At 46.0% G+C, this 24410-nt stretch overlaps 1 protein-coding gene across 5 annotated transcripts; it reads right to left on the bottom strand.

Annotated features, from left to right (window-relative positions):
* Positions 1 to 1871: 1871 nt before the first annotated feature.
* Slc25a28 (solute carrier family 25 member 28) lies at positions 1872 to 13300 on the bottom strand. 5 transcript variants are annotated; one of them, XM_085693962.2, is made up of 4 exons: positions 12920 to 13300; positions 5136 to 5364; positions 3844 to 3900; positions 1872 to 2721 (listed from the first exon to the last, which is right to left on the bottom strand). In XM_085693962.2, the coding sequence occupies exons 1-4, from the start codon at positions 13208 to 13210 to the stop codon at positions 2204 to 2206; spliced, it is 1095 nt and encodes a 364-aa protein (XP_085550088.1). In that variant the 5' UTR covers positions 13211 to 13300; the 3' UTR covers positions 1872 to 2203. The 5 variants fall into 5 exon arrangements, with proteins under 5 accessions (XP_085550088.1, XP_085550089.1, XP_048308887.1 ...); XM_085693963.2 differs by lacking the exon at positions 12920 to 13300 and adding an exon at positions 12607 to 12866; XM_048452930.3 differs by lacking the exon at positions 5136 to 5364 and having other exon boundaries at positions 12920 to 13197.
* Between the last annotated feature and the right edge of the window lie 11110 nt (positions 13301 to 24410).

Here is a 24410-nt window from a genome sequence, read left to right as displayed (position 1 = left end):
TGTAATTTCTATTTGTGAACAGCATCAGAGCCAAGAGGGTCTACAGGGGGTCACCATTTTTTCAGAAAACACCCTCATCCTCTTCTTGAAAAATGAGCCTTACTGTCATTGTACCTAATGCACTACTGCACCAACAGCATTTCCACAGAGCTGACTGTGGGCAAAGTCCAGATACCTGCTCCTTTGTTTTGTGGTTTGGTCGATGCTGGGAAGCAGCTACTCGCTCATGTTTTCCCTAGTAAACAGCCTGGCATGTCCTCTGCAGCAATCTCATATCCAGAGCAACCCTAGCTCCACTGGCCACCACTCAGCACCACTGACATCTCTTTCCTTCCTGCACTGAAGCAGAGAACAGGGGTCCCTGCTGTTTGCTCGGCAGCTGTTTCCAAGTGCGTTCAGACACAATCCTCCGTAGATGCTCGAAGAGCTGTCAGGTTCAGGGTGTCAAGATTTATTCTGTAACTAAATCCTCTTGCTCTTATAACCCTAACATTGCTCCAGCCTCGTCAGTCTAGGTGCAGACCACCGTGGAGCTGTCTGACTGTAACAGCTCTCTACATGGTCTGCCTGCCTGTCCAGTCTTGTTCTCCTTAATCCTTCCCCAGGAGCCCAAGTGTTTAAATGCTAAATCTGCTCATGCCCGCCTCATTTAAACCACGTAATGCTTTGCTTCGCCTCAGGATAAACCCTGAACCCCTGAGCAGTACTTTAAGCCCCAGCCCTTGCTCCACTTCCCAGCTGCAACCTCACCCAGTTTCATCCCTGCCAAATACTCTCCCACCTCCAAGCCTTGGACTCCCCTCCCTTGTCTCCTACTTAGCTGATCTGTCCAGGTGTCACTCAGATGTCATTTCTTCTGCTTCTACTCCGGTCCTTTGAGGCTAAACTTCAATTCGTACGTCCTCTAGGAGTATGCTAAACTACACTCATCTGTCTTCTAGTTGTCTGTTTACATATAATTTCTCTAGAAATAATCTCTAGACCAGTTAGGGACACCTGAGACACTCAATTGCTTCTGAATAACGAATGAAAAGATGATGGGTCCATACCAAAGAACTTGCGGATAGAGGATACTGGACCCACCCCATTCAGCCCTGCCTCGGTCTCCAGACAGCGTCCACACGGACAGCAGATGGAGTGTCTCCAGCTACAGTGCCCCATGATACTAATTTCCTATCTGCAGTTAGATTCACTCATGGGATAAACTATCCTGGCCAGTCTCTGCTCTGCACTTACAGTGAGGCCTTGGGTAAGTCACGGCCTCCCTGGGCTCCTGTCAGTCAAAAGGAGGCGGTACTTGCACTGCCCACTTCATCACTTTGTCAGAACTAAATGAGATCATATAGGCTCAAGTACCTTGTAAAACATTCAAGTAGGCTGTTGATGATTCTCCATGGTAAAACACATGCCTGGCATTCGGGAGGCCCTGGGCTCAAGCCCCAGTATCAAAATAACCATTAAAAAATTAGAAATCAAATGAAGTCTTGTCACACCAACTTTGGGACTTGCAGCTTCAATGAATAATTTTAATTCTGCAACTACATTAGGAAACAAAGTGCCACGTGTAAACTTTCATGGCTCAGGCAGAACCCAGAACCAGACCAAGAGATCAGGAACTCTGTGCCCTGGTGGTGGCATGGGTGGGACGAGGCACCTGCTGTGTGAACAGCAGGTAAAAGCCCAGTGTTCCTGGCATCTAGGAGACTCAAGCTGACTGGTCAAGGGAAGTAGGGCCTTGTACCCCTAAATCATATCAAGTCAGCAGAAACGAAAACCAGACATACGCAACCCTCCCTTTGACTTACACTTCAAGTCAGGGAATGGCTGACAGCATTGCATGCCCCTTTTGGCAAGACAAACCCAACACAACATTTAAAGACTTTTTCTTTTTAATTAGGAACCAGGGGAATGTGCTGCTTATCCCTCTGCAGCTGTCGAGAGCAGGTAGGTCGCCAGGTCCAGGATGTAGGTCATCAGAGGTACTGCGGTGGGCTTTCTGAACTTGCTGAGGGCCCAGGAGAAAAGACGATGGTGGCGACAGAAGCTGGCGAGAACTAGTGTTAGCCAACCAGAGCCTGGAGAGAGCTTTCTCCCTCTCTTCCAGCTCCACTTGCGACTGGATGGTGCCAGGAGACACAGACCATGCTGGAGGGGGCGGGATGCAGCCGCGCTGTGGGACCCTGGTCCATTCGGTGTCCCTTCTTCACTTGCCTTCCCTCCACTCTTCTTGTCGCTTTGTGATTAGGTATTTGAAGAATTCATACACAGACCATGCAATGGCCGTGGAGGGGATCTGGTAAATTACCCTGGCCTGCACCCCTCGGAAGTAGGCAGTTACCCCGCCTACTTGATAAACCGTCCTGAAGGCATTAGCCATGCCTGTGATGTGTCCTGTAATGTTTGAGTTCAAAGCCAGGGATTCCTGGGTGTTGAGCAGTGTTTTGCAAACGTCCAGTGGGGTTGTGGCAGCGGCAGCTACCGCTCCTGCACAGGCTCCAGAGAGCACGTGGGAGCTGGGGTTGTACCGTCTCTGGGGGTTAAAGTGCTCCTGCAGGAACTCATAGGTCATGAAGTGAATGGCTTGAAAGGGAACATTCATGGTCAGCTGAGTCGTGTAGCTGCGGTAAAAGGCCCCGGCCCCTTCATTTTGCCACACTGCCCGTACACAGTCTGTCACTCGGTGGTATGGTGAGTTGTACATCTGCATCCTCTGCTTGACCACTGGGAATGCCATCAAGGAGCAGGAGGAGGAAAATGGGAACAGCAACCAGTCAGTGACACAGTATCCAGATCAGGGTTCCCAGTCCGCAGATCAGCCAATGGAAAGGAAAGAGAAAAAGGCTGAGGGAAGTTTCCTATTAATCTAAGAGTTTGTGTTTGTCTTATTATAGGAGGGAGGGTAGCCAGAGGGTTAGTAAGAAGAAAAAGAAAAATGAACCCATTCTCTGTAGGATTTCTTTAAAGCCAAGCAATTAATACTCAGTATAGTTAGTTTAGTAACCCCAGAGTCTCCGTGAAAAGACCTGGCCTGTCTATTTTTACTATCCTAGCCTTTCCCAACAATAGATGACTCAGCGGCAGTGAACACAGCGATGAACTGAGCACCAGTTCCATTCCTCAGGTATGAACTCTTAAAATTGAGAAGGGAGGAAAAATAAATGCTACCAAGAAGAAACTACAATTCTTATTCCGAAAGTGCTGGCTTCGGTTTCTAAACACTCCCCGTTCTGCTAGGCGGACAGCGCAGATTTCCTGTGCACCTCTAGCTAACTCTAGCCCTGTCCATGCCATGGCCTTGTAGACGTAAAGACAGTGGACTGAAGGAATGTGGCAGCTACGTCAGTCCCTCACATCTGCAATCGCCTCAACTCTCACAGGGTGTTTCTGGAGAATTTCCCCCCACCTAAAAAGCTAATACCCTAGTAGCAAAGAAAGGGTTAAACTACACAGTTTAATCTTTCACCTCTGTCTACATTCCAGTAAGAAATGTAATACTTTAAATTTTAAAATGTTAAAAATCTACCTTTTTTGAGAAACATGAAATACTTTTATACAAATTAGAGAGATCAAATATACCATAAAGGAGACTTCTAGGAAAGCCCAGGACTAAGCCAACAGTCATTGCTTTTTCCAGGAAAGCCTCAAAGAGGAATTAAATCCCAGAGACTGTTGATTCAACCAGAGTCCACTCAAGCACAGACCATATGGAAGGCGCGCCCTCTAGTGGTATATCAAGGTAAATAAGAGGACTCCCCACAAAAATTGTGTTCTGGTTTTCTTTGCAAGGTAGAAATAGACATGAAGATGTAGCTGCCCAGAAGGATGGGTTAAAGAAATCTTTACCTTCCGCTGGATTCATGGCTGCATCATGAAGTAATGTTGCCACACATCCGGCTGCACCTGCAAACAAGAAAAACAACTGCCACATGTAAGGCCAAGAGAGTGAGCAAGTCACTGAGGCCCCAGGTAAAAGTGAGTGGCTGGGACAGCAGTGAGGAAAGGCATGTTAGGAGTCAGCCCAAGAGGTGGTTTCAGATCCCACTGCTCCTGAGCTCCTGCCCCCCGAAAGGACACACCCCTAGCTTAAAAAGGCCATCACTACCCATTCCACCTCTGATAGGAAGGCCCAGAAGGGCAAAGACAACATCCCAGATGTCTTCAGTACAGAGGATTCTAAGAAAAACAGTTATGCCCTGGCAGGAGGCAGATACACTTCTGGCAAGGCATGCCAGCACAGCCATGGCCCACCACCACAGGGAGAATGGAGCCAGGTAGCCAAGGCCTCAGTCTAACCTGCTTCCTACCCTGGGGAATGTAAACTGCCCATGCTGTGTCTAAACCTATCGTTTGTCCATCCACACCTTCTCTTTCGGTACTGAATCACTACACCCTGCTGCTCTCTACAATCTTCAAACCCTAGGCTGTTCATTTTTCTTTCTTTTTCTTTCTTTCTTAAATATTTATTATGTATACAATATACAATATTCTGTCTGTGTGTATGCCTGCAGGCCAGAAGAGGGTACCAGACCCCATTACAGATGATTGTGAGCCACCATGGGTTGCTGGGAATTGAACTCAGGACTTTTGGAAGAGCAGGCAATGCTCTTAACCTCCGAGCCATCTCTCCAGTCCTGTTATTTCTTTCTTTATTTCTACCCAAACTCTAAAACATCTGGATTCTCCAAACGGTCCCTTAACCCCACCCCCATTCACTTATCAAGGCTTTTGTCATGTCCTCTGATCAGGCAGGATCCTGAAAAGGTGAAGAGCTGGGACTCCATTAAATCTTCCTTGAGAAGCAGGACACCACCCAACTACCAAGAAACATACAGTGGGGTTGTTCAGTGTGTCTCCACATTACCAGGCATTAGAAGTGATGCCAGGGAGATGAGAGCAAAGTCAAGCTGGTAGGTAAGGGAGGATACTGTGACCTTTTGTTGAGGTGCCCCAAAGGAGGAGTGGGGTTGAAGCAGCCTGCTGTCGGAGCACATCAGGTTTGGAAGTCCCTCCCCTATAATCTGGCCTACCCCAGCCCAAAGCTGCAGCTCCAAACCATGCTGAGACTGGGAAGCACTGACAGCAGCAAAGCCCAGAGAGTTGGGAAAGTGGGGGACCAGCACAGGAAGGCTCAATACCATTGGCAATATGGCTATTGCCCCCTGGATGGATTACATCACTCAATGTCTTTTTTAACTTTTCGTAGCAGGCAAAATAGAGGGCGTGGGCAGGCCCCGCGCCTGTTGCTGTGACATTCAGCCCCCGCATGGGCCTCCACAGGCCCTCTGTTCTTATAATTCTCCAGAGGGCCTCCAACACGTTTCGATAGCGGGCCGCTGGGTCAGGCTGTAGACTCTGCATCCGGGTCTGAAAGTACAGCAAAAAAGGCAAAGTCAGTGATTCCAACTTCTCGCCTGCCCTATCACACAGGCCCTGGACACCGGCAAGCCTGTGGGAGGGAGACTTCGCATCCAGCTTTTACTTCTTCCCACATCTATGACTCATCTTCCCAAGCCTTGGACCTTTCTTCCTCTTCTCATCCACAGCCAAAAAGCAGAACACCCTGAGAACATCCTTTGAGAACAGTGCCTCTTGGCAACAACCTGAAACTCCAAAATGATCCACTGCCCCAGCAATAATACCAAATGTGAGATCCAAAAGTTGCCTTTCCACCTTGAGAAACTAAGGCTAAGTTAGAGATCAAGGCTGGCTAGATGGCGCAGCAGTTCAGAGCAGGCACTATTCTTGCAGAGGGCCTGAGTTCAAGTTCCACACTGGGTGATTCAGTCGCCTGTAACTCCAGCTCCAGGGGATCCAACGCTCTTCTCTGGCCTCTCTGGTTTCTTGCTCTCACATGCACACAGCCACACACAGCCCCACACACATAATGAAAAGTAAGCTAAACCTTTAAATTCCAGTATTTACTGTCGACACCACACTTGCTTTATTTCTAAAGACAGGCCCTGACCCTGCTTCCTGACCACACAATACCCTGACTAATCAGAGAGTGGCTAACCTTCTGATATCTTTTCAGACATTTGGCTTTGGCTGCTGGGTCTGCAAGTTAAAGTCTTGGTAGAAATAGCATTCCCTATAGTGGTGTATTATTTGTGTCTTAAATAAATAAGCTTGCCTGAAGATCAGAGAGAGCCAAACTGGTCAGCCTTACAGACCAGGCAGTGGTGGCACACACCTTTAATCCCAGTAGCCACACTAGTTCACCACAGAAGCAAGGATGTAGTGGTGCAGGCCTTTAATCCCAGCACTAGAGAGGAATCTAAGATGGAAGAGACAGCTCTCAGCCTAGTCTCATCCCGAGAATTCCTGGAGGCAGGATCGCTCTTTCAGTCCGAGGATTTCTTAGAGGTAAGAGCTTTCTAGTGGCTTGGCTGCTTTGCTTTTCTAATCTTCAGGTTGAACCCCAATATCTGTCTCTGGGTTTTTATTATTTGTGCTACAATTCCTAACAGATGTCTCTCCTAGGAGAGAGCCTGGAACGAAACTGTGGGGATGGGGAAACCAAACTAACCTTTAAAACTGAAGGACAATTCAGATTTCTTATCTAAATTGACTGGATCCTCCAAATAGCCTTGGCAAATAAAACCAGTCTCTATGAAATACAACTTTTGAAGATGAATGACTGGGATCAAAGTGTGGGTAGTGAACACTTGCAAAATATCCACAAAGTTTACTGAAATTTGGGAACCCAAGCCAGTGAGATGTCTCACTGAGTAAAGTCACTTGCCACCGAACCCTGACAGCCTGAGTTCGAGCCTTGGACTCCACATGGTGAAAGGAGTGGCCCTCTGACCTCCACAGGTGTGCTATAGAAAGATACACACACACACACACACGTGCACGCACACACACACACATGCACACTAGTGCACCACACCCACGAAATGTTAAAAAGAAGAAAAGGAGGGCTGGAGAAAATGCTCAGTGATTACAAAGGCACAGTGCTCTTTCAGAGGACCCACGTTCAGCTCCCAGTCACCCATGCTGGGTGGTTCATAGCTGTAACTCCAGATCCAGGGAATCCAGTGCTGCCTTCTGGAATCCACGTGTACATACTCTCTCCCGACACAAACATGTATTATATACAATTTAAAATATAATAAATCTTTTAAAAATTGGAAATCTACCTCATCAGACCGCCTCTGAAGTACATCTTTACACAAAAATCTCTTGTCTACTAACATTGCAAAGCTCAGGTAGCATGGGGCCTAACAGTGTAAAAGCAATGCCTGGCTACTGGTAGACAGGATCCTCAAGGATCTGCTTGCTGGGTGAATCTTTTGTCACACAGACATGTCTACACCAGTTCAGGAAATAACAGCTGCTGGCGAGTCAACAGGGGGCAACTGATGACCACTGACATTTTAAACTCCTATTTTATGCCAATCACTAGATTCAGTTTAGATTTAAAAGTCTGAATCCTCCTGATTCAAGTTAGCCAACTGGGATCCAAGAATAAGGCCTTTTCTCAAGACCACGAAACAGAGACTAACCAGATGAACAGGTCCTGGTTAGCCGCAAGCGATCCACATTCCTCTGGAGTTATTCTCTCCTGCCTGCTACTAACAAAACACAGCATGCTTAAAATGTCAATTACTAGCCTTTCAATCAGGAATATCACATATCACCGTATCACAAATGGACATTCAGTTTTCAGCTCTCAAAACCATCTAAAAATACAAAGTGTGCTTTACTTAGAGGGTGTGATTTTAATCTGGACCTGGTGCCTTAACAGCACCAACTTCCAGGAGTCTGTTTGAAACCAGTTTTCTGCAAGAGGACCCAGAAACCACAGTGCTTTGCTGGAGTTACGGGCACATTTGGCAACCAGTGATGCAAGAATCTGGCCTCAGAGAACTCCTCATCCCCAAGAGGAAACTGGACTATGCGGAAGTTACTCCCAATGCTTACAAGCACATCTAACTCTAACGCAATGACAGTGCCTCCCTATGCGGAGGACCCAGGCAGAAAACAGTCCAAACACAAAAACAAATACGGATGCCCAGAGTTTTGAACCAATAAATCCCCTTTCTGCAGAATGCTGAAATCTCTAGGAACGTATGAAAGGCTGTAGTATAAAACACAAAATGCCACTACCTAACACTGAGGAAAAGCTAAGTAAACCCTGCGGTCGTGGCTCACACATTAATCCCAACACTAGGAAGCAGAGAGGCAGGTGGATTTCCTTGAGTTTGAAGTCAGCCTGGTCTATACAGACAAACCCTGTCTCAAAAGAAAGAAAAAAAAAGCGGAGGGTGTGTGTGTGGGGGGTGCTTAGGTGTTTTGGTGCCGTCTGAGTCGGGAAGCCTGGTCTGTGAGCCAGCTCTGTCAGACATGCTCAATCTTAGCTACGTCACCCAACTTCTCTCATTAGGAATCCACGCAGGGCTGGAAAGATGGCCCCGCAGTTAATAGCGCGTCCTCTTGCACAGGGCGTACGGTTCAATTCCCAGCACCAACATCAGCTCGCAGCCGTCACTCCAGTCCCAGGGACCTCTCATCTCCATGCACACCAGGCACTTCCGTGACGCTCAGACACATATGCAGGTAAAACACTCATACACGTAAAATAACAATCTAAAAATAGTTATAGAAAATTGCCATGCTATGTGGATTTAAAAAAACAAGACATATAAAAACTATAATTTACAAAGTACTATAAACGTAAGGGTTTGGTTATTTAAAACATGATTCTAAAATACATTTGTTCATACTCAAGGCTTAACAGGTCATGGTAGCGTGGTATGCGTCACTCACATGGGCAACTAATCAGTCCTTAGCCACTAAGGAATCCGGTTAATTCTAAGGTAGCACATGTGTGCTGACTGTGAGGGTTTCCTGGTCTATTGTAACGTGCACCGCACATTCAGATGCCACGCTCGAGGTTCTAGTCACGGGAGAACACACAGGTGTCACTCTAGCTGGCTTGGCTCTTCAGACCTGCTTTTGGGAAGCTACAAGGGAAGTTGATGAGTCAGACTGAATTCAAATCACAACTCTGCCACTTAGACTCTGTGACCTTTGACAAGTTACCTAACCGCTCTCGAAGCCTTTCTTCATCTATGAACTAGTAAGAGTGGTGTTAAGGACTTTACACAGGGCTGGGAATGCAAGAACATCTGGCATTTACTGATTACTTAGTTATCGCTATGAGGTGTAGAAAATAAAATACAAGTCAGAGATGACATTTCCTACCTTTCACTGGTGGCTGCACAGAGATAACCTTTCACACCAGAAGTCCAACAAAGGATTCTCTCTGCTCCTTTGCAGAAGGCAAAGTACTACGTGACATGTGCTCCACTGAGCAGAGCCCCAGATGATCCCTCACACTGGAGAAGCAGCCAGAACTCTGAGAAGGGTTCTGCTGCTTTGGGGTTTGTCCCTACAGATACAATCTGACACTTGCCTCTGAGGCCTAGAAAAGGAAACTGATTTCTCTGGACTTCCAAATCTCCCTATTACGACCATGGAAATAGCAGGCTTGATAACCATGGTCTAGCACGGCTGTGTTGACTTCCCCATGGTCCTTCCCAAGGATATTTTAAGTCAACTTGACCCTGATAAGTGGCTGGGGATACACAGGCCTGCGTGCCAGGAAACAACGACAACGTCAGCATTCATTTGCAAGCACTTTGGTGTCCCCTTAGGCTCCAACACTGACACCTGTCTCTATCTAAGGCTCTGGTTGGTCTGCTTTTCCTCTTTACCATCCATGGAAAAGCCACCTGGGGACAAAGGAACTGGGAAGTCTTTTCTGAGAAGGGATTTGAGTTACAGTCACACCTGTACAATGAGATTAAACCATGGGACAATAACTCATACCAGGTTACCTGTTTAATTTCCATCATTAAGAGCAAGGAGAAATGATTCTTCTAAGATAAGCCGGCCTTTGCATTTTTGAAGACTCTTAGGCATTTGTCCTTCAAACCAAACAACTAATTCTTTAGTACGAGGTTTAGAGGTAAGACTGTACTGTCAATTCTTTAGAATACAAATCTTACAACATAATCAGGTGATTAAGAACTATTAATCAAACAGTTAACCTTGGTAGGCTAGACATAGCTTACTGGTTATGCAACACCTTTGGAACTCCCTTCTCCTGTGTCCCCCCAATTTACTTAAAAGTAAATCAGGGATTTTGTTTGCCAGAGAGAGCAGGCAGTATGGCCCAGTCTGATGAGCCATATTTGACTCTGGGTGGTCTCTGCTGATTGAGTCTTGTCACAGGACAAAGATGTGCCCCCACTAAGGATAGTCTAGAGGCATTTCTTTTGTTTCTTATTCTGTGACAGGGTTTCTTTATGTACCCCTAGCTGTCCTGTAGACCAGGCCAGCCTCAAACTTGGAGATCCTTCTGCCTCTGCCTCCCAAGTGCTGAGATTGAAGGAGTGGACCACACCACCTAGTTCTAGAAGCACTTCTGACAAGGAAATTTATAAAAATGTGTACAACCAAAGCAGCATTATAGAGTAAGGAGACCATCTCCCAACTGTCAAACTGATAGGTAGTAGTAGCGTTGTCTCTCCTTTCTGTGTTCATGTGGGTACGTTTAAGTTTGTGTTTGTGTGTGTGGAAGGGGGAAGAGACCCACTTTGGGGATCTTCTCAACCACTTTCCACCTCATTTGTTTATTGACACAGGGCCTTACTACACAGCCCGTGTTAGCCTCAAACTCACAGATCTGCCTCCTCTGCCTCCAGAGTGCTGGAATTAAAGACATGCGCCACCACACTGAGCCAGCTTATCATCTTTAGACACAGGTCTCTTATAACCTGGAACTCACGGACTTAGCTACACAGGCTACCTGGTGAGTGTCAAGGAACTGCCTGACTCTACTTTTCCAACATCAGGGTTACAGATGTACGCCACCATGCTCAGACTTTTATGTAGGTGCTAGCAGCCACTTTACTCCCCAATTCCAGTAGTAACATTTTTAAGTTGGTCATATTATCACAATGTATTTTCCATCCCATTAAATAATTTTCACTGCTTTCTCTGATCTGTTTTCCATTTGATACTTCTCCTGAAACACAGCACCCCACAGACTGTGCTGTACTTGCAGTTAAGAGAGAGAGGGGTTGTAGGGACATGGTGGTGCACATCTTCAATCCCAGCATTTGGGAGGTAGAGGCAGGAGGTTCTCTATGACCTCAAGGCTACCCCAGTCTACAGATTCAGTACAGGCTCCAAAGCTACACAGAGAAAGCCTGTCTCGAAAAACAAACGAGAGAGAGAGAGAGAGAGAGAGAGAGAGAGAGAGAGAGAGAGAGAGAGAGAGATTATTCTGCAACTCTGCAGCAAGAATTTACTAACTTTTGGATATGTTAGTAAAATGTTCATAGCATTCATTAATTCAAGACATCCACTTGACAGTCTATTTCCTAAATGTCTGAATTATTTCTATGTATTCATTTTATAACTGTTATCTCATTAGTTATTTCTCTCATACAAGTTTTATTATTTCTTTTAAGGGAAGACACAGTAAGTTGTTTGGAAAAAGCTCCTACCCAAAGAACAAGCAGTGAGTCTAGTTCACGGTCTAATTCTGTTGACAAAGACATTTAAGACGCTAATGGTCACCTCAGCCAGGTGCACTTAAGCACAGTTTCCAGTGGGTCTGGCTCTTGTTAGGAGTTATCCTGTAACGCCGAGACACTGGGCAACTCAGGGAGCACTTTCTCTATTCCTCACCACAACTCAAAGTCATTCACAAAGCGGCATGAGCACTTTCCCTATTTCCTCACCCACTTTACCAGTGAAATTGTAAAATAGTACTGAAACCAGAAGCAAGCAGAATAAACTGATGTTTGCAGGGCTAAAGTTGTTGTTGATGAAACATACATCAAAGAATGGACAGAGTATTGCCTATATTAACTGATGTCAAAAAAGCACCAGTTCTCATCAGTAATCTCAACAACCCCCTCAAAGTTACTTCCCCTTCAGTTTAGATTTCACCTTTAGTAGCTGGCATCTCTACTACAGTATAAGAACAGTAAAGAAAACTATGCTTCCATCTTCACCCAGGCTTCTTCGGACTTGTATGTCCATTACCATCCTGGTTGGTTGTGGATGTAATTGGCTTTAGGTTCAACAACGATCATACCCTGAAAATCTCATCCTATTTTCTCCACGTTGGCATCTCCTTTCTAACATCGTCACACTTCCCTTCTGGTCGTTTCCCTTTTTGTCAAATTCAGGTGCCCAAAGAAACAGACTATCAGTTTCAGCTCTGTTGTGCACGGGTGAGCGCAATTTTTACGTTCAGGAAATAGATAGGCTATCAATCTTGCTCCACAGAGAAACCGAAACCTTTTCCTTAGCATGTCCTTTCCCATATCCATTCCAGTATGGAGCTCTCACTTTTGACTGCACAATGATTTTCAACCACTCACGGGTTAAGATTGAATACGTACTTTTATCTAGCTGAGAGATCCCAGATTCCGGTTCCTGCCCCGTTACTTTTAAGGGAAGACGCAGCAAGGAGCTTGTAAAAGCACCGGCCCGAAGCACATAGGAAGCCAAGCCATCAGATCGAGTTCACGGTCTGATTCCACGCCAGCTGGTTTTACCTTAATCGAGTTGTAGACTTACCTGCGCTTTGGGATCCCCCATCCCACCCCATTCCTGCTTAGTCCCAGGCGGGATCAGGTCTTTGGCTGACAAGATTTTTGCTCCGAGTCTCGATTCAGATCTCACTGACCGTTAGAAATAAGTCCTGGTTCCTGACTTAGCTCAACTCCCAGCCAGGACTTTGCTTGCACGGAGTATCGGTTCAAATCGTGCGTAGAGGTAGGAGCCAGGAAGGAACCCATCGGCTCTGGGTCTCAGTCGGGATTCTGGCTCTAAACACGGCTCAGGGTCGGGTCAGCCCCAGGTCGGGTTCGCAGCCCGGTCCAGGTCTCACCTTGACGCAGTCGACCGGGTACATCACGCAATGCTCCAGGATCCCTGCCACGGCGCCGGCCACCATGTGCGTGGTGACAGTAGCTCCAGCCGGCAGCGCTTCGTATTCCGGGCCGGACTCCGGATCCTGCCGTACTGGGGGCTGACAGGCCCCCGCCTCCCCGCCGCCGGCCCCCCGGCCCACGCCCCGCTGCAGCCACCCGTCCAGCAGCGCAGACTCCCCGGGGCTCCGCCCGGGCCCAGCAGCCGGTCCTCCCGCCACACCGCCTGCACTCCGCCCCTCCAACTCCATCCACTCGGGCCAGCCGCGGCGCTCAGCCGCGCCGCTGCCGCCGCCACTACTGCCGCCGCCTCCCGGCCCCGTTGCGTCCGCCTCAGGCGCGGCCCAGAGAGCCCGGGGCCTCCGGCTCCCGCTTGGCCCCGCGGGCACGCCCCCCAGACAGCCATTGGTGCAAACCTTAACGTGTCCCCACCCTCATTTTACGGAGCGAAATTCTATTAGTGGTATTCGTCAGTCGGCTTGTCATTCCTCACGTAGATCCCACCCCTTCCCCTTTGATCTTGGAAGCTTCTTGTTTATTGGTCACTGATTGGCGGACTTGGCCGATCGGCCCGCCCCTGGTGTTTCGAGGGCGGGAGAAACTTAAAGCTGAACTTTGATAGGCTCAACCGCTCTGGCTACTTTGGCGGCGGCCATTGGCCCGGGCCACTTCGTTCTTCCATTGGCTATGGAGAGAAGCGCCGGGAGGACGAGGACCGGCTCTGGGCTGCAGCAGCCGGGCTCCGCGGGGCGGCGTGCGTGGCTGCCCGGAGCGCCGGGGAGAGGGGGCGGTGCCAGGCCTTCAAGGTCAAACCGCTGTCGGTTGCCGTTACGACGCGTGCTCCGGCGTGCACCGAGTGTCGGGTAGCACGGCACCCACTGTTCCCGCGGGATCTCAGGCGGAGGCGGAGTCGGCCAGGACCCCGCGTCCCCTGGCAAGGCCTGACCGGCCGTTAGGGGAGGGCGGCGGCGAGCCTCGGGTCGCTCGGCTGGGACCTCCCACCTAGAGCCGCCTAGGGAACCCAGCAGTGGGTGGACGGAGGAGTTCTCACTGGGTGGGCTCTGCGCTGGGAATGGTGACGGCGAAATGGGGCGGGATGATTCTGAGGCGACGACAGGTGGTCAGGGGCTTGGAGCAGCATCCCAAGCGCAGCGGTGCAACCGCGGATGCTCCGAAGTTCAGCTGGTCCCGACTCTGAGAAACTTGAGCATCTTCTCCCCGAGCTGACTCGCTGATGAACCCCACTGGCTGAGCTGCTGAGCTGGATCTTGAGAATCGATCCTTGGTTGTAAAGCGGTACCAGTCCTTGGGACCACCGCAGGGCCACCACATTGAGCAGAGGCAGGCACCGAAGCGACTCTAGAGCCTCAGCCTCTCCTGAGGAGCGCGGGGCCATCTTTCGCCGGTACTGCCGGCTTCCTCAGGCTCCCTTCACGGCGGCGTGTTTGCACACGCTTCCCCAGTTTCAAACTCTGCCTTTACAACCCATTTTAATGAGATGGTGACGCAGTTGCCAACTTTTCCATCTTTTCATAGCGTTTCCTTAAAACGACAGGAGGGTTTTCCATTTCCTCTTGAAAGTTTAATCTTTCTGTGGGTCTCAGCTCATCTTTGGTCGTGGTTTCTAACATTTGGATCGTGATCTTTTGGAAAATAAAGTCCCCATCCCCAACCACACATAAAATTGCATTTCATTTCGGATTTCAGCGTGGAGGAGATTCCATTACTCTCAAGAACTCTTTCCTACAGCTTGTTCAGTCTTTTCTGTTGTTATCCCATTCTTGAAAGTTCAAAACTTAACATCCCCCACCCCAAGCTGGCATTGTACCTGGCATATCAGTAGAGAATAAAATGAGACAGATTTCACTGTCTTGAGTGATGGTCTGACCATGAGAACTGTGGCAATCAACAACACAGATGAGGTGACTTTTCAATCTGAAACTGCAGAGGAAGACTGCCTAAGGACATGTGGGAGAGTTTCAAGAGAATATGCTGTTCTTCGTGGAATCCTAAAACTTCATGGGGAGCTGGAGAGGTGGCTCAGCCGTTAAGGCTGCTTGTTGCAGCCATGGGTGATGGTGAATGCCTTTAATCTCAGCTCTCTGGAAGCAGGTGGATCTGCCTGGTCTACAGAGTGAGTTCCAGAATAGACAAGACTACACAGAGAAAATCTGTCTCAAAAAAAACCAAAACCAAATAAAAACACTTATTGCAGAGGTCCGGTTCAGTTCCCAGCATCCATATGGTGGTTCCCAAACTTGCATAACCCCAGTTCCAGGGAATTGAACACTGTCCCCTTGCACAGTAAGTGTGCACATGTGTCACACACAGACACATGTGTAAGTCTAATGACAGCAGGCAGCCTTTTCCTGGAAAAACAGCGTGGAAGCAAGGAAGTGCTTTCCTTGTTTCTCAGTTTTTCTACCTTTACAAAAGAAAGGGGTGACCTCACCTCACCTACCCTTTACCTTGCTAATTCACTTCCAGGCACAGAAATCCACTTGTTAAGAGCTCCTGATGTTGGCAAGTTTTCCCTGCTTTACTCAAAGTTGTAGACCTCATATCCTTCCCGGTTTAAATACATTCCTGCTAAGGACTAATTACATCCTTTGGCCTTATTAGATATGCTTCTCCCCTGCCCATGTGTGTGTGTTTTACAGTGGAGCAGTGGGTTTTTAACCTATTCCAAGCCCTGACTCCTTTCAAGGTATATGTTACTATATTCCCTGAGATCAAAGCAATATGAAACATGGTGATTGTAGTGATACTCATTTGTATTTTAATAAAGCTTGACTGGAGTTCAGAGAGTAAAACAGCCACACTGATCAGCCTTCCAGACCAAACAGTAGTAACACACACCTTTAATCCCAGTAGCTATACTAGTTTGCCATAGAAATCAGGCAGCAGTGGTACAAACCTTTAATCCCAGCCCTAGAGAGGAATACAAGACGGGAGGGCTCTCTGGCACAGTCTCACTCTGAGATTCCTGGAGGCCATTTTGGACTGAGGTAGAGGTAAGAGCCAGTGGCTGATTGTTTTGCTTTTCTGACCTTCAGGTTGAACCCCAATTTCTGTCTCTGGGTTTTTATTAATCGTGCCACAGGTGGTGATGTCTAATTTCATTCAGGTAAGAGCTGTGTCTTACCTATTTATTCTGGGACTAGGATATTCAAGATTTACACTTTAATTTTTGTGCTGGGTGTTAAGAATGTGCTGCAAAGGCAGTGTCCTGCCATTCAAAATAAACAATAAAATCTGAATGGCACTCCCTGTGGTGCACAGAAATACATGCAGGCATTTAATACATATTAAATTGTTTTTTGAAAAAAAAAGTTCAAGTGAACTGTGTCTTACATTGTTTGATACCTAAGTTGGAACATTTTCATTTTCCTTTGTCAAAGATGTGCTACTTTATACCCAATACAATGGCTTTAATAAAAATACAACCACCAAGTCATGGCATAAGTCTGTATTCCTAGCACTTAGGAGGCGAAGGCAGGAGAATCCCAACCTGGACCCACACAAATTCTGCCTCCAAAACCAAACAGAAAACCATTGATGGCTGAAAACAGCAACCTTTGTTGAGGGTGTGGAGAAACCGGAATTCTCACACATTGATGATGGGAATGTGCAGTCTGCTGCTTCAGCTTGGTGGGTCCTCAAACATTTAAACTGGGGCTGGTGAGATGGCTCAGGGAGGAAGGGCACCTGCTGCTGTAGCCTGACAACCTGAATTTGATCCTGGCACCCATGATGATGGGATGAGAGAACTGACTCCTCTAAGTTGTCCCCTGACCTCCAGACACAGTTGAACAGAACTGCTGTGTGACCCAGTAAGTTCACTCCCGGATCCAGTTCCAGGAGGAAAGTAGGAGATAAGTGCACACCAGTTAGCAGTGGACCTTCCCACAGCAGGCAAACGTCTATCAGTGGAAGAATGGGTATGTGCGTGCAATATGGAAATGCTTTGACGACAATTAGCTTTGGAAGGAAACCAATACATACTGATACTTGCTTTATTGTGAACAAACCTTGAAAGCTTTCTGTTTGATGAAGGAAGACAGAAGCAAAAGCACTTGGAATTCCACTTATGTGAAATATTCAGAGTAGGCAGCAGTATCCCAGGCTCAAACTGAGGGAAACTACTCATTTTGTTGGTTTAGTAGGGAGTCTCTCTCTCTCTCTCTCTCTCTCTCTCTCTCTCTCTCTCTCTCTGTGTGTGTGTGTGTGTGTGTGTGTGTTTCTGTCTGTCTGTCTGTCTTTCCCTGCACACACGTGCGTGCTCTCTCTTCAAACTAAGCTGGAACAGACACAGAAAATTTGGCGTGGAAAATGAATGTTTCTTTTTGTTTCTTTTTGTCCAGCACAAATCTTTTTGCTCCCATTTCTAGTATCTGCATTGCATTGACAAAATGTTGTAAGTTCTGTAAATAAGTTTCCCCAGACAACTGCAGGTTTTCTAAGTCCTAACAGTCATCCAAGTCCTTCTTTCTGTTGTTCATTTCCACAAAGACGATCAACTTACTATGGTCTTGGTTTCTGTGGTGCTGGTCGCTGAAACCAGAGCCTTATGCATGGAGACAAGTTCTCTCAGCACGAGTCCCTCCTCTCCTCAGCTTTTTTACTTTGAGACAAGATCTCCCTAACTCTCCCAAGCTGGCCTCAAACCCATCTTATAGTTAAGGCAGGCTTTGAACATGTGATCCTCTGGTTGCAGTCCCCAAAGTGGCTGTGGTTATAGGGGCTGTAAGACCAGGGCTGGATATTCCACAGTTTATTACACGGTATGAATACAGCCTACTTCCTCTCTAGATGAAGTTTGTAACAAACCGACAAAACTGAATTAGAATGAGGAAGGAAGGAAGAGAAGGAAGAGCTCTATCTAACTCATTCCATCCTATTTTTGTCTTGACTCCCCATCAGGAAATGAGAGCAAAGAAGACAGCACAAGGTTCCCTTACTAAATCTCAGCTTTCTGCAACGTGGTAATAATTACGACAGCAGTCCTTGTGTGACAGAACTTTGCCTAGGAAGATGGAAAGGACAGGCCTACTCATCCCAGATAAGGAGCCCATGACAGCCAAGCACAGACAACACCAAAGTCCAACTTGGTGAACTGTGAGCTTTAATTGAGATTACTTACAGGAATATGGATGTGAGGTTATCTATAGTAGCAGAAATGGCTCAAAGGTAGGTGCATCATCAAAGCCCATCCCAGTGTGGGTGACAGCTAATAAAAGCTGGGGACCTGGAGCACACCACACAGCCTGCAGGAAGCTCAACAGGTTGGACAGTATTCTTCCTAGGTGCCTTGTTTGATCTAAATGTCTTCCAGGCAGCAGGTGGTCTCAGAGTCTTCTTTGAAACTTTTTTGAGATTCTTCTTTGCCGCTCAGCTTCACTTGGTCTGGGAGGACACTTAGCTTTTCTTGTTTACTTTGACAGGGAGGGGCCTACTGAGTTTGGTAAATTTCAGGGACTTCCTGAAACTTTTTTGAGTTGTTTACCTTTCTGCTTAAGGAGTTTCTGAATTTTCTACAGGACAGAATGTTTCAGTATTCAGGAAACTGTTACACAGCAGGTATTATGATGAGAGATTATGATGATAAAAAGAATGTTAGCCTGTGGCAGTGGCTCAGGCCTAATCCCAGCACTCTGGTAGACTAGAGGTAGACTGAGTTCAAAGCCAGCCTGGTCTATAAAGTGAGTTCTAAGATAGCCAGAGCTACACAGAGAAACCCTATCTCAAAAGAAAAAAAAAACAAAAAAACAAACAAAAACCAAAAAAAAAAAAAAACCAAGAAAAGAAAAAAATGTTCCATGCTTAGTATTCTATTAGGCATAAAGTCAGAACTCAACAAATGTTGCTTGTTGTTAATATTGTTAGTAGTTTCGTGGAGTGGCATACCTTTTTAATCCCTGCACTCAAGAGACAGAAGCAAGAGCATCTCTGAGTTCAAGGCTGGCCTGGTCTACAGAGCAAGTTCCAGGATAGCTAAGGTTACACAGAGAAACCCTGTTTCAAAAAAAAAAAAACAAAACAAAACAAAAATGCTATTACTATTATTATTTACTTTTCCTTTATAAATGTCTGTGAACCATTGCAGAAATACATGACATATTCCCCCTCCAAAACAACAAACTGAAATGACCAAGTGACAATGTCCTTTGCTTGTTGTCCTGTTGTTTGTTTATTTATTTGTTTTGGAGGGTTTTTTTTTTGTTAGTTTGACACAACCAAGAGTTACTTGAGGAAGGTGTTTCAATTGAGGAGTTGCCCAGATTGGACTGGCCTGTTGCTCTTTCTTTTGGGAACTGTCTTGGTTTTTGATTGACGTGGGAAAGTCTAACCCAAAGTGGGCAGCATCATCCCTCGGCAGAAGAGCCTAGACTGTACCAGAAAGCTAACTGAGAAGCCGTAGAGTGGCCTTCCTCTGTGGTTCATGTTTCTGTTCCTGCTAGAATTCCTGCCCTGGCTCCTCTCAGTGATAGACCGGGACTTGAAAGTGTAAGCCAAATAAACCCTTTCCTTCCCAAGCTGCTTCTCCTCAGGGTTTCCTCACAGTAACAGAATGCAAACCAGGACACTTGTTTATGCAATCATCTTGTTGCTAGGCTACAGTAGTAAATTTGACATTATCTCACAAATAAGACTTTTTCTTCTCACAACAGCGTCTGTGAACTCCAGGCCCAGGTCACGTGTGTTCTTAATCATTGTATGAACTCAGCTTCATGAAGACTAGACGAATCCTTACATAAAGTGGCTATAATTAGGAAGTTCTTTCTCCTCAGCTGTACATAGTGGTACTTACTGGTCATCTCAGCCCTTGGGAGGATCAGTGGTTGAAGGTCAATCCTCAGCTACCTAGTCGTTTGAGGTTAAACTGGTCTATATGAGTAGATCTTATCTCAATTAAAGAACAGCAACAACAACAACTTTCCTGATTATTACCAAATAAAGTAAGGGTCTGTTGTCCTTGGCATACAAAGAACTTGGGCTATCAGCAGGAATGAGGTTTGGATTGGTTGCTACTTTTTAATGCTTGGTGGTATAAATATGAGGCACACTATCAACGCAACCAGACAAGGTTCTGGAGGCAGCAAACATTAACAATAACAACTTCATCATTAACAAAAGCTTAGGGAAGCACATGTAGACCTCAGACCACAGGCCTCCTGAGCTATCTGCATGGAGTTTTCCTGACTCTTCTCCAGGTTGTATTTTTATATATTCCATATTAATTAATCAATTAACCATATTCTCTCTCTCTCTCTCTCTCTCTCTCTCTCTCTCTCTCTCTCTCTGCCTCTCCCTCTCGCCCTCTTTTCCCCAGCTGATGATTGGACTCAGGGCCATGCACATGGTAGGCAAGCACTATACGGCTGAGCCCCCAGCACCCTGCTTACATTTTTATTGCACCCACATCTAGGCTCCTACTTATCCATACCCCTCTTCCTTTTACTTTTTTTCTGTTTCTTCCTTTTTTTTTTTTTTTTTTTTTTTTTTTTTGAGACAGGGCTTCTTTGTATCGTCCTGAGTGTCCTGGAACTAGCTCTGTTGACCAGGCTGGCTTCAAACTCACAGAGATCCGCCTGCCTCTGCCTCCTTCAGTCCCTGTCCTGAGAACAAAGATGAGCTGCACCACCACCAGCTCTTTTCATTCTCTTAATGAGTCAGCTTTTGACCTCTTAAACTTCCTCGTCTTTACAGATTACTCAGGACAAACTAGCACCTGCAGGGTAGATATTCCAGGTATGACCATGCAAACTTGTAATTTTAGCACTTTGGAGGCTGGAGCAGAAGGATCTGAGTTCAAGGACACCCTAAACTGACAACAAGAGCCTATGGGGGTGGGTGGATCAGGGTGGTGGTGGTGGTAGTAGCGGGGAGAGAAATTTAGACTTCTACATCATTAACTCCAGCTATATCAGAACAGGTAAAATAGGAAGCTATCCCCACAGTTACAAATTGTCCAGAACTACTCTTGGATTAATTGGCTCAACTCAAGAGTTACCTGTTGGACGTCAGTTATTCAAATGCTCAGGCCTGTCCTAAGTAGCCAAGAAAGATGAGAGAGGCAGAGGGACCAGGGAGGAGGCATGAGCAGCAGTCTTGTGAGAAACAGACATCCATACATTACAATGCTAATAACCTGTTATGAAGGGCTTATAAGATACTCCCAATGTATACATTTCCTTTAAGCCTGTGCGGTTGTATATTGGTTATCTGCTGTTCAGTGACGAATTACCACAAAACTTAGCGGCTTAAAACAATAAACATTTATTATCTCTGTGGTGGGGAATCTGATACAGTTGGCTGGGATTACAGATACCTCAAGACTTGCCAGGATGGCGGTGTATCTCTCCAATGGCTGACTCACTTGACTGGCAAGCTGATGCTGGTTATTGGCAGGTGGCTTCAGTTCCTTTCCACTCTGGCCTCTCCACGGGGATGCTTAAGTGTCTCTATGACATAGTAGTGAAAGTACCACATTCTTGGCAAATTATTGTATCATTATCAGCTACACAGTAAGTTTCAGGCCAACCTGGACTACGTAAGTAGACACTATGACATCACCATTGAGTATTATTGAACACTAATCTCTGTCAGTTTGATAGGACAGTGGCTTTTGTCCATTTCTATTCTGTTATTCCCAGGCTTATGCTGCAGCAGTACCAAGCATCTTATCCTTAAGGTTATGACCAAAGACTGGGTTTCACTAGCTGAGGCTGGCCTCAAACTCTTTATGTACCCCAGGCTGGCCTTAAACTCTTGGTTGTCAACTTGACTACATCTGGAATTATTGAAACCCAAGTGGCTGCATATACCTATAAGAGATTGTTTTATTAAGTCATTTGAAGTAGGAAGAGCCACCTTTAATCCAGATCTTTTGATTTGGGAAGTGTTTGTTTGGAACCTCTAGCTCACTCCTGCACAGTCTGAGAAGTCCCATCTCTCTCTGAAAATCCTGCCCTCTCAGAGCATCTCCAGCAACGAAAAGGCAAGAAAAAGCCCAGTTCCACATTCTTGGCAGCAATGGAAGCTCCTTCCCTGAAGTTGCCAGCAGCCTAAGACCCTGCCTAAAGCGTTCAGCTTTTGACTACATTTGGCACATACCCAGCTTGTGGCAGACATACCATCATCACCCCTTGCCTACAGGCTATATAACCTCCCTGCTTTAGTTTAGGTTCGTGACTTCTCCTGCCTAGATCTCTGGGACTGGAACTCACCTCAGAGTTGCTTTGCTCAAATAAACCTGTTCTTTTACTTTTTCAATTTGATCTAGCTTACTGCATTATTGGGGAAACCTTTTATTGGGCTACATAAAACGTATTAGGAAGATCCACCTTTAATCTGGGTCTCACCTTCTGCTGGCAGACTATTTTAAGAACATGGAAGGAGGACATTCTCTCTTGTTGCATACTTGCTGGCAAGTTCATTCCTTAACTGGCATTATAGTCAACTTCTTCAGGATTCTAGCATATATTGTGACTTTGAGCCCCATGGACTAAACAACTACTGGATTCTTGGACCATCCATTGATAGGAAACCATTGTTGGACTAGCTGAACCACAGTCTGTAAGCCTGTCTAATAAATTCCTTTCATATATGTGGATGTGACTCAGTGGGATTTATATGTATCAGCTCTGTATCTAAATGTATTAGTTCTGTTCCTCTGAAGAACCTTGACTAATACATAGGACCAGGTTTTTTAAATTTTATTTATTATTGTTGTCAGTTATCAGTGTTTGGTTTGTTCTTTTCAGTTTGGGGGACAAGGTCTTGCTATAAAACTGTGTTGACATCAAGTCTCCCATTCTCCTGTCTTAGTTCCACAAGGGCTAGGATTCCAGATGCACATCACCGTTGTGCGATATCTGTGCACTGTGTGAAGATGCGTTGCTGTGACTGGTGCAATAAGAAGCTGAATGGTGAATAGCTGGGCAGGAAGTATAGATGGGACTTCCAGACAGAGAGAGAACTCTGGGAAGAAGAAAGGCAGAGTCACCAGCCAGACAGAAAGGAAACAGGAGACGCAAGATGGAAGGGAGGCAACGCCATGTGGCAGGACATAGATTAATACTAATTGGTTAAGTTATGAGAGCTAGTTGAGACAAGCATAAGCTAAAGGCCTAGCTTTCATAATTAATAATGTCTCTGTGTCGTTACTTACAGACTGGCGGTCCTGATGAGACAATAGCACTACGCATCACCATGTCCAGTTTTATCAGTATTTTTATTTAGCAATATTTCTTTGAGATACTTACATATGTACACAATGAGCATTCTGTTTCATTTTCAAAGTCATATGTTTGTTTTGATGGAATTGTTATTCTAGTTGTAGGGAGATAGACAGTAAACCAGTAAGACTGGGGATGCTACACAGTGGAATAATGTTTGCCAAACATGACAGCAGCCCTAGATTCAAAATCAAGTTCTGAAAAACAAAATAACTGCTGGCTGAGTAAAATACTTTGCAGTAAAACAATGAAATAGGAAATATGGACAACTGGGTGTGAGTGGGAAGAGCTACAATTTTAAATAAGGTGGTTAAGGAGGGTCCTACTAAGGACATATATTAATACAGGCGGAGAGGCCAGCATGTGGGCAGGGTGAGGGAAGAGCAAGTGAACAAAATCTCCAGGAAAAGGAAAGGTGCCAAAGTGAGAGAGGTGTCTTGATAAACTTTTTAATGTAGGTATAGAAAAGCCTTTAAGGAGCAGTTAAAAGCCTCTTTTGAAATGCGGCTTTCCACATGTCATTGGGCTACGCAAATGAGGTAGAGAAATGATTTTAACCTTTTTTGATTTGGTCTGCTTACTGGAAACCTCAGGACTCAACCTTGTGAACTGTTAATCAGACAAGCATGGCTGGGCTTTGAAGAGAATCATGCTGAACACACGCCTGGGGTAGGTGGATTTATTAGAGGAAGTACTGCCCAAACCAGCTGTCAAGGAGAAATTCACAAGGAAAGTGTCATGAGAAACTCTTGGGACTAAAACACAGTTTTCTGTTTTATGACAGAAGTTATACACTCTAACTTTGGAGGGTGGTTCAATGCCCCTTTGGATTGTAAAGGTAATGTAGCTTATAAACCCTATGAATTAGATACTCTTTAAGGTAGTGATGTGGGAGGTCCTTCTGTATATGTGTTGCCTTTATTGATTAATGAATAAAGCTGTTTTGGCCTATGGCAGGGCAGACTAGAAGTAGGCGGGAATTCCCAGCAGAGACAGAGCAGGAAGGAAGGTGAAGTCAGAGAGATGCCACGTAGCTGCTGAAGGAGAAGAACATACTGGAACCTTACCAAGTAAGCCATAGCCTCGTGGCGATACACAGATTGATAGAAATGAGTTAATTTAAGATGAAAGAGTTACTTAATAAGAAGCCTGAGCTAAGAGGCCAAACAATGTTGTAATTAATATAGTTTCTGTGTAATTATTTGGGTCT

This window comes from Myodes glareolus, chromosome 7 (genome assembly GCF_982192425.1).
Source record: "Myodes glareolus chromosome 7, mMyoGla1.1, whole genome shotgun sequence".
NCBI classification, from domain to species: Eukaryota; Metazoa; Chordata; class Mammalia; order Rodentia; family Cricetidae; genus Myodes; species Myodes glareolus.
The sequence above is the reverse complement of the archived record's forward strand: the minus strand, read 5'-3'. Positions and strand labels throughout refer to the sequence as shown.

What these genes read in the sequence shown, in the direction of transcription:
- Slc25a28 (XM_085693962.2), bottom strand. Translation starts at nt 13,210, where the DNA reads ATGGAGTTGGAGGGGCGGAGTGCAGGCGGTGTGGCGGGAGGACCGGCT. An exon ending in ACCCGGTCGACTGCGTCAAG is followed by an intron (nt 5,365 to 12,919) that starts GTGAGACCTGGA and finishes CTGTACTTTCAG; the next exon opens with ACCCGGATGCAGAGTCTACA. An exon ending in AGCCATGAATCCAGCGGAAG is followed by an intron (nt 2,722 to 3,843) that starts GTAAAGATTTCT and finishes TGGCATTCCCAG; the next exon opens with TGGTCAAGCAGAGGATGCAG.